The sequence below is a fragment of the Bombyx mori genome, chromosome 17, assembly GCF_030269925.1.
Source record: "Bombyx mori chromosome 17, ASM3026992v2".
NCBI lineage: Eukaryota > Metazoa > Arthropoda > Insecta > Lepidoptera > Bombycidae > Bombyx > Bombyx mori.
Genome location: NC_085123.1, coordinates 1,897,752 through 1,908,269, shown reverse-complemented (window position 1 = coordinate 1,908,269; position 10,518 = coordinate 1,897,752). Strand labels below are relative to the sequence as shown.

Here is a 10,518-nt window from a genome sequence, read left to right as displayed (position 1 = left end):
GAGTCTATGGGCTCCAGTAACCACTTATCACCAGGTGAGGTGTGAGCTCGTCCACTCATCTAAGCAATAAAAAAAAGAAAGAAATTAAAAACTCTTTCGAACAAAATAATATAACATTTTTAAAACGCCATTCTGGTAACAGATTCAAGGTAAAAAAATTAATTATTTAATATTTCGTCTAAATCCACGTCGAATAACCGATTGGGGGCGGTCTGGTGTGTGACGTCACCCCTTAAAGTCAAGGCGACGTGCTTCCCGACGTGTGTTGTTGGACAAAATGCCGTCACCCTCGCCGGCACGTAGTTAGCGTTCAGCAGCTTCAACGGCATTGTAGTGACCATGCAACTTTGTTCTGAAAGATCGGTGAAAAGCTTAAGCGAAACTAGAGTTAAACTGTTGGGACAAAGGGTACAATTTACAAATTTAATTTACTGTCGAAAAATTTTTTGACGTGACAACGTCTTATAATTCGATGGAGCCGGCTCCACGCGCGAAAAACATGACTCATTGAGGCGTTCCATTTAAGGCTTGAAGAGCAAGCGAGAGCCCGCAACGAGCAACAAAGAGCCACAATCGGCCTCCGCGTTCGGCAGCGTTCGACATCTGTCTCTCTCCTACTTGAGTGAGCGATGCATCCGCGTGGACAGCTGCTATACAATAATACATTTACATGTTTTCGTCAAGTATGAAGTTCAATGAAAAGTGAATGTGTTGTCAATTGTCCATACAAAATATCTATCAAACAAATAAAATAAATTTTCTTTTGAAAAATGAAACCATTCCATCCGTATTTTCTTATGACGTTGTCACATTCAACTATCGTCAGTAAACCGACTTTACGGACAGCCGATTTTTTAATTAAGTCTTTTTGTGACCTGTTGTCCTACGTTAGTCAAAAGTTCTGCGTATGTTTGCAGCGAAGCCTTTACAAATTCAAAAGTTAGTTTCGTTGTTACTCTACTGTAATGCGACTTGCTCTATTTTATAATTTGGTAAAAGAATCAATAGGTACTTGCACAAGTAAACCCATGTATATACTTTCGTTGTCTCTGTAAAAATAATTGCTAATAAATAATAGTTTAAAAAAAATCTAAAAAACACGGTTTAATAGAGAATCCAATTAAAAAAATAGAAAATGTTTATTGTAAAAAAAGCGTGGGGTACATGGTGTCAATATTTATAAATATTTTATTGACAGATATGAGTAGATAGATAGATTACCATTTTGACATATCTTAAAAAGCACCCCACGCTTTTTCTACAATGAAATATATTTTTTCACACTATTTTCAATTTAAATTTATTAAAATATATTTTCTATTTTTTAGTTGAATTTTATATAAAGCGTGTTTTTTAGTTTTTTTTAACTATTATTTATTTTTCATTTTTTAGTTATTTTTTCTTTGCAAATGAAATAATGGAATAATCTTATCAAATTAGTGTATTGTCATCGGTCCTCGAGAAATCTACAAAGTTTGAATGAAATGTGGCGGTTTAAAGTGGGTCGAAATCGCGTTTAAAGGAGTATGTTACAAACATACAAAAATAGATACAAGTGAAGCTAATATAAAGCGTGTAAAAATCAGGGTGAAAGATTCCGTTACATACACACATACTAACATACGTATGAAGTTAAAAGCGTATTAAAAATACCTGGCAATTTGGTCTTCAAGTTAACGTTTTCGACAATGTAAACACCGCTGCGTCCCAACAAGTTCGCGACAGTTCGGCTGGAGAATTCCCTGGTCTGTTCTGACTCAAGTGTCGGAGCATCGGTTCCTACTCCCACCACATGACTCATATTTGTAGCTATCCATTCTGCTAGCTCGTAGCTTAGCCCTAGAGTTCGAGGAGTGACAATAATTTAATTATGTCGTGAGTTGGAAAGCTTTTGGTTTAAGCGATATTTCGCTAAATACGCGATATTTAACTTAGTGAATAATATTAAAGGTCCGTTGTGGTTAATGTTAGCATCAACAGTTCCATGTTCTTAATTGAAATTCAAATAACTTCTTACTGGTGGTAGGACGTCTTGTGAGTCCGCGCGGATAGGTACCACCACCCTGCCTATTTCTGCCGTGAAGCAGTAATGCGTTTCGGTTTGAAGGGTGGGGCAGCCGTTATAACTATACTTGAGACCTTAGAACTTATATCTCAAGGTGGGTGGCGCATTTACGTTGTAGATGTCTATGGGCTCCAGTAACCACTTAACACCAGGTGTGCTGTGAGCTCGTGCACCCATCTAAGCAATAAAAAAAAGAAGGTTTACTCTATATTCAAATAGCTGAAGAAGTTTTTTGTTATAATATATTTTTTTTAAATTTTAAACTTTAAATGGCTTTGCTGTAAAGTTGCAAACATGTCTGTTAAACCAAATAGTCTTTTACCCCTCAATATGGTTTTCTTCTTGCCCCTAAAGCCAGTACTAGCATAACATTTCCACGTCTTTCCACGTCATATTAGTCTAAATAGTCTAGTTTTATAGGTACGCTTCTGCAAGACTATAACCCTCCTAAATTTTGGTAAATTCAGGAAATGGTAGTTTAATTGCAAATTAAATTTTTTTGCGAACGAACGTAATGGAAGTAGATTAATCTAGATTAGATTGTCTTTCAATTAATAGCAGCACAGAAAAATCATGTAAAGTCCTCGTGGAAATCCTCATTCGATCATTTGAAAATCGCAACCTTATTGACCTAGTTGAACAAGAAGATGAAGGGGCACATTTATTGATACGCAATAGGTAAATGGCCAACGCTCTGAATACTACAACAATGTGTTGACGCATTCTAACGCTATTGAAGACAAAAAATCAGTTCCCTATTTGTGGTCTCGTAATTTTTTTATTATTTTTTTTTGCTTAGATGAGTGGACGAACTGACAGCCCGCCTGGTGTTAAATGGTTACCGGAGCCCATAGACATCTACAACGTAAATGCCGCCACCCAGCTTCAGATATAAGTCCTAAGGTCTGTGTATAGCTACAACGGCTGCCCCACCCCCCAAAACGGAACGCATTACTGCTTCACGGCAGAAATAGGCAGGGTGATGGTACCTACTCGTGCGGGTTCTCAAGAGGCCCTACTACCAGTTGTGACAAACCTGGTATTTCACAAATACAGCTTCTGACTTTCTTGTGCGTGTCCTCTTCGCTCCAGCCGAACTTGAAGAGTAGTAACGTCGGCTCTCGAGGGTCATGCTTCATTGAGATCCATTGCTGAGCAACATCTAAAGTCAGCACTAAAGGTGGATTTGTATTGCTTAGGCCAGTAACGTCGATTATAGATACTGAAAATAAAGAATAACATTAGTTGTTCGATTATCATAGAAACCGCGTCGGAGTCCATATTCGGATAGCCTGTCGAAGTCCCAATATTTGAAATGACAAAATAAGTCGTCGTTGTAGTCTAAAGTCTGAAGCTTCCGGTGCAAATGTATCGAACAGACCATAGCTGAATTCTAAGATCCCACTCAGGTACCAGTTTAGGGCACTAATATTAATTACTACCATCCTGCCACCACAATCAGTAGGTGGTTTAAACGGTGGGACAACTGTTATACGATACCGGTTAACCTTTGATGGCACGTTTCAAACTGTCTTCAAATGGGTAGATGATCTGAAAGCTCTTCCAGCGATCTATTTCAATCCAAAGTAAGAAATATGTTGCTTAAAAAGCTAAAACCTTTTATATGCAAATACCTTATGGTAGTTTTTTTTTCCTACGTACTACCTACCCTAACAAGTACGTGAGCTCACGGGGCTCAAACCGGAGTATTGCTAACACTGGCCCTAGCAAGAGCAGTGCTTCGCAGAATCTACCACCGTATAGAAAACGCGACCCACTGAGAAGATCCGGTGAGAAACTCAGTGGACTGTGTCTATTGGTTAATTCGCTCGTCGAGCTCTTCGTCACAAACGACGGGTTCGACGAGGATGGTGACCGGTGCTTGGGGTACCTAAAAGCACCGTTAATTGATCGTGAGGATCCGTAATGACGTGTTTTGGGCGACGTCGACTATTTACCACTCAGTCTACAGGATCGGGTACGTAATTCCCAGCGGCCACGACAATAGGTTTCTCATGTCGTGCCGCCTTCTCAAAGTGGCGCAATGATGCAGCCTGTAGATACTTACTGACTGATCAAGTTCCAGGTCATCATGGAGATCCACGTTCCTTAGGAACCATGAATATTCCTTTGAAGTCGGTAGCCAATTCTACTTGCATGGACGCTTACTTTTTGGTAGGCAGCTGATTGGCTCTGTCCATGGCATTGCTGAAATTCATCAACGACCATAACCACTCACCATCAGGTGGGCCGTATGCTCGCCTTAAAGGGTAACAAAAAAATCGCATTCATTTAATATCTTGTGCTTGACTTACATCTTGTAACCAGATAGTCTGGAGGTATGACGGAAAGATGCATGGAGGCTTCACCCCCTGGAAGCTCCATGTGCATAGCTGTACCCAGCCCTGGTACGCCGCAGTTCAGACACAGCTTCCTGATAGTCGTGAAGTAATTATTAAAATCGCGTTTCTTTTGCATCTTCAAAATAGGAATTTCGAATAATTTATTGTTTCAATACAATTTATTTTGAAATCGTCGTGGCCTAAAGAAGATAAGACGTCCGGTGGATTCGTATCTTGCGATGCACCGGTATTCGAATCCCGCAGGCGGATACCAACTGTTCTAATCAAATACGTACTTAACAAATGTTCACGATTGACTTCCACAGTGAAGGAATAACATCGTGTAATAAAAATCAAACCCGCAAAATTATAATTTGCGTAATTAGTGGTGGTAGGACCCCTTGTGAGTTCGCACGGGTAGGTACCGCCTTGCTATTTCTGCCGTGAAGCAGTAATGCGTTTCGGTTGGAAGGGTGGGGCAGCCGTTGTAACTATACTCAAACCCTAGAACTCATATCTCAAGGTGGGTGTCGGCATTTACCCCGTAGATGTCTATGGGCTCCGGTAACCACTTAACACCAGGTGGGCTGAGAGCTCGTGCACCCATGTACGCAAAAAAAATTACAATTGAATAATCCTATGTATCCCAAGTTTGAATATTAAAGGTTTTAATGTTTAACTTTTTACCCATAGACAATCTTTGTAATAATTCTTACCATCGTTTTTCAATCGCCTCATAGTATTCAGATAAATCCCTCCAAGTCGTTGCCTGTGTTAAGTCGATCACTTCGATTTTCTCTGCGTCATCTACATTTACATAGCGTTTTTTACTCTCAGCGAACACCGTGTTCAATGAAACGAGATAAAAAAATGCGATTTTTTCATTGAGTTTTCTCATTTTTCAACTAGAATTCTGTACTTTGATTAAAAAAAAATATTAAATTAAAATTTTAATAATATATTTGCCACTAATAACGAAAATTTAAAAACTTATTAGTATTCTGTGTTTTAGTTCTGGATGCTCTATCAGTTTTTCGTTAGGCACAGTGTTGGACAAAAAACAAATAATCACTAGCATCAAATTATATACGTTGTTGTCCTAGGGTTTGTTTTATTTATTATTGGATAAACATTGCACGAATACAATTCATTCAGTTAGCAAATGACTAATTGTATTATTTAGATGGTGATGTAACCTTGGGTGATGATAATGTTTTTGTTTTTGTCAACACTACTCTAGTGTTTTGTTCAGACGTGAACCATAGTAATTGTGATAAAAATAAATGTAATTATTTGTCATATTATGAAAAGAAAAAAACTAACAGTAACTTATGGCTGATTCGCATTATTGTAAAATTAATTCTACTAAATTAAACTAAATGAAAATGTGTGTGTATATTTAATAAATATATAAAAGTATTATATGGACAATAATTTATTTTAATAATTCAATGTATCCTTACGCCGGTAAGAGTGACGCCATCTATCGCCAAATAGTCGAACGATTATCGAAGGACCTAGTAGCACCTAGAACGCTCGAGAAGTACAACGCCATCTATTGTCAGATAGCGGAAAGACAATATTCGATTTGTGTAGAATATTCTCGACGATTCTAGGGATTTCGTCTCGACTATAATAGCGTTGCAGAGATGGCACGCATTCAGTCTCACCCCGATAGAAGTTAAAGACTTGATCAAAGACCTACGTCCTCGCAAGGCTCCCGGTTCCGACGGTATATCTAACCGCGTTATTAAACTTCTACCCGTCCAACTCATCGTGATGTTGGCATCTATTTTCAATGCCGCTATGGCGGACTGTATCTTTCCCGCGGTGTGGAAAGAAGCAGACGTTATCGGCATACATAAACCCGGTAAACCAAAAAATCATCCGACGAGCTACCGCCCGATTAGCCTCCTCATGTCTCTAGGCAAACTGTATGAGCGTCTGCTCTACAAACGCCTCAGAGACTTCGTCTCATCCAAGGGCATTCTCATCGATGAACAATTCGGATTCCGTACAAATCACTCATGCGTTCAACAGGTGCACCGCCTCACGGAGCACATTCTTGTGGGGCTTAATCGACCAAAACCGTTATACACGGGAGCTCTCTTCTTCGACGTCGCAAAAGCGTTCGACAAAGTCTGGCACAATGGTTTGATTTTCAAACTATTCAACATGGGCGTGCCGGATAGTCTCGTGCTCATCATACAGGACTTCTTGTCGAACCGCTCTTTTCGATATCGAGTCGAGGGAACCCGCTCCTCCCCACGACCTCTCACAGCTGGAGTCCCGCAAGGCTCTGTCCTCTCACCCCTCCTATTTAGCTTATTCGTCAACGATATTCCCCGGTCGCCGCCGACCCATTTAGCTTTATTCGCCGACGACACGACTGTTTACTATTCTAGTAGAAATAAGTCCCTAATCGCGAAGAAGCTTCAGAGCGCAGCCCTAGCCCTAGGACAGTGGTTCCAAAAATGGCGCATAGACATCAACCCAGCGAAAAGTACTGCGGTGCTATTTCAGAGGGGAAGCTCCACACGGATTTCCTCCCGGATTAGGAGGAGGAATCTCACACCCCCGATTACTCTCTTTAGACAACCCATACCCTGGGCTAGGAAGGTCAAGTACCTGGGCGTTACCCTGGATGCATCGATGACATTCCGCCCGCATATAAAATCAGTCCGTGACCGTGCCGCGTTTATTCTCGGTAGACTCTACCCCATGATCTGTAAGCGGAGTAAAATGTCCCTTCGGAACAAGGTGACACTTTACAAAACTTGCATAAGGCCCGTCATGACTTACGCGAGTGTGGTGTTCGCTCACGCGGCCCGCACACACATAGACACCCTCCAATCTCTACAATCCCGCTTTTGCAGGTTAGCTGTCGGGGCTCCGTGGTTCGTGAGGAACGTTGACCTACACGACGACCTGGGCCTCGAATCAATTCGGAAATACATGAAGTCAGCGTCGGAACGATACTTCGATAAGGCTATGCGTCATGATAATCGCCTTATCGTTGCCGCCGCTGACTACTCCCCGAATCCTGATCATGCAGGAGCCAGTCACCGTCGACGCCCTAGACACGTCCTTACGGATCCATCAGATCCAATAACCTTTGCATTAGATGCCTTCAGCTCTAATACTAGGAGCAGGCTTAGGGACCCCGGTAACCGTATTCGTCGAACAAAGAGGTCGACGTGCAACCTAACCCATGCATCAGCCCGCTGAGTTTCTCGCCGGATCTTCTCAGCGGGTCGCGATTCCGATCCGGTAGTAGATTCATTCGCGAAACAATTGCTCTTGAGTTGTTAGGTCTCCTTCGGAGGCGCTCGGGCAGTTGTTAGCAAATCCCGCCCCTCTTGGCTGAGCCTTTGCTCGCCCACCTGTCCTGGTGAAACTGGAAAGGCCTTCGGGCCACCAGTAAACTTTCAATCATAAAAAAAAAAAAAAAAAAAACGCAGTCAGTCAGTAATCGAAACTACTCGAAGCGAAACAGCGAACGGGGTCACCTGAAGCGAAGTGGTAGAAGCGAATTGAGAATTTTAAAGTGTTTGTTGAGTGTTTTCATTGTTAATACAGTTTTAATTTGTACTTCGGTATAATTTTTTATTTATCCCGAACCCCAACCCGTAACATACGTACTGAGTCGTATTGACATTAACTTACGTTGCTATGTGTGTATGAATTATTATTTTTCTTTAAACCATAGGTATTATTATCTATATAAATATTAATGGAGAAAATAGGTGTTTCGGAGTCACGGATGGCGTTAAAAATTGATCTTTTATTTTAACATTACAAAAATTTCATTCCAACTAAAGGTAACTGAAACTAATAATTTTCCTCAGTCTCCGCTTCAGGCGCTTAAATTTGGCAAATTTTTTTTATCAATAAGAGTAAAATAATTATTACATTGAATTACCAAACCTCTTGTGGACTACAAAGAAAGCTATATCTGCTGTGTAGTCACTCACACATGCCTAATAACGTGCGTGGCGTGTTACCTGGCTACGTAACCCAAGGTTTCATCTTCACCATTCCACGCTTGTGGGAAAAGGCTATTGGGACGACAGTCCAGTTGTAACGGTCATACAGCGAACACAGTTCCACTTAGATAACTATAATAAAACTGTATGTACCTATTGTATTGTAAATATACAAGTTGTGAGTTAGTAACGACTTTCATTTACAACAACCGGGCTAATCCTAAATGCTGTATGAGCACTTCATTGCATGAATACGATTACCTCATTAATTAATGTCTTATGTCTAATGTGGCAAACAGAAATCGACGCGACGATAAACTATGTTTTCCAAAATCCAAAACTACATTAAAGAATAATAGTATACCAGGTATGAGCGTTAGGATATATAATAAACTACTAAAGAAATTAAGAGACTTAGACGATTTTCATTTTAAGAAAAAACTAAAAGATAATCTTATTAGTGGAAATTATTATCACATAAATGATTTTCTTAGGGACGACATTGAAAATAAATGGAATTTTTAAATTATTAGTTGAATTATGGATGAATGAATGGTAAATTATATAATATTATAATATCTTGCACTGCACTAAAATTCGCATGTCAAATAATGACAAAGCATACACGCTGCTTTTAACTTATGTAATAACTCATTTTCACTATGCTTGGCGAATAAATGATTTATTTATTTCTTTCTTTCTTTACCCAGAAACGTCACTACAAAATTTTATTATTTTGTTAAGTGAAGGTGGAAATTAAAACTAAAACTAGCTAACTAACTAGAAATTAAATATTTGTTTGTACTTCTCTGTGTGTTTATGTATATTCTGTACTTGGTGTCTATAAGTAAGGCGAGGTTAACGGTGCATTATCAATTTAACCTCGTCTATCGTATGAGTTTACCCTAGTTATAAAAATAATCTATCTTGCCCTTCATCATACTTAGTATCAATCCATTTACTAACAGAGTTTGTTTTACGCTTTGCAGTTAGTATTTTTAATGCAGGTGAATTTTTTTGTGGCGGCCTGCTTAGTTGCCGAAGTGTCTATCACTAGCGTCCTGACATAGCTGGAATTTTGCTCTTAGGGTACCAGCTAACAGGTAGGGAAAAGAAATATCCTATGTCACTCTCACACAATTGATTCGAATCCAATGACACCTCATGTGTCGAAATCGGTCAAAAGGTTTTTAGGCTATAGAGTAGCCTTTCCCAAAGTGGACGATAACGCCCCCTTGTGGGCCCTGCAGGCCTAAAGGGGGGCGTTGACAGACCCAGAAAAAAAGGGAGCGTTGTGAAGAAGCTTGGGAGGCGATTTGTAATTTCATCTAGGAGGACTCTTAGACACCGACTGAGTTCTCTTTACAGTGATTTTGAAGTATGTGAAAAATGGGAGCGATAAAAAATAATTTATTCTCAAAGTGGGCAGTAGATAAAATAAGTTTGGGAACCCCTGCTGTAGAGCTTGCCGGATAATTAGATAATACACTATATACTTAAATACCTTAAAAAACATTATCTTCTATTGGCAGTCCGTTAAAAACAACATTTGTTTTTTTAACGAAGCATTACCTCGCTATGAACAGAAAAATTAATCGTATGTCGAAGCTTTAAGGTCCAAAATAGTATGATATTATTTGGATATTAAAACAAAAGATAAGATTCTTCGTGAGATCTTTAATCCTTTTAATCCATAGAGGATTAGTTTTGAGTTTGGAATTAATTGCAAAATACCTCCATTAGAGCTACGTGTAATATTTTTGGGTTATGCTTGTTGTCGTTCATTACCATTAGCCATTAATGTTAGTAATAGAATACCTTTTCCCCCTTACCTAATCATTGGTAGCCTAAAGAGCTATTAGAATCACGCGCGGACCGGTAGGTGAGCTCACGGGCTCAAACTGAGAGAATTTGCTAACACTAGTCCAAGCAAGAGCAGTGCTTCCCTAAATACTGCTACTGGATCGGAATCGCGACCCACTGAGAAGATCCGGCGAGAAACTCAGTGGGCTGTGTCTGTGAGTTAATTTTCACGACGAATTCGACGCATTCGACGGGTAGGTACGCCTGGAACGGTGCCCGATACTTGGGATGCCTAATAGGACTGATAGTGGATGAGGAGGGT

The 10,518-nt window shown here is 39.9% G+C and overlaps 1 protein-coding gene across 1 annotated transcript; it reads right to left on the bottom strand.

Annotated features, from left to right (window-relative positions):
• Nucleotides 1-94: 94 nt before the first annotated feature.
• LOC101735820 (uncharacterized) lies at nt 95-5,606 on the bottom strand. Its single transcript, XM_004921945.4, has 5 exons — nt 5,124-5,606; nt 4,381-4,499; nt 3,102-3,287; nt 1,654-1,839; nt 95-352 (listed from the first exon to the last, which is right to left on the bottom strand). Exons 1-5 carry the CDS (start codon nt 5,303-5,305, stop codon nt 159-161), a joined length of 867 nt encoding a protein of 288 aa, XP_004922002.1. The 5' UTR covers nt 5,306-5,606; the 3' UTR covers nt 95-158.
• Nucleotides 5,607-10,518: the final 4,912 nt, after the last annotated feature.

Coding starts and splice junctions, on each gene's coding strand:
- LOC101735820 (XM_004921945.4), bottom strand. CDS start 5,305: ATGAGAAAACTCAATGAAAAAATCGCATTTTTTTATCTCGTTTCATTG. Junction 4,500..5,123: donor GAGGCGATTGAAAAACGATG/GTAAGAATTATT, acceptor CACGACTATCAG/GAAGCTGTGTCTGAACTGCG. Junction 1,840..3,101: donor CTGTATTTGTGAAATACCAG/GTTTGTCACAAC, acceptor CTCGAACTCTAG/GGCTAAGCTACGAGCTAGCA.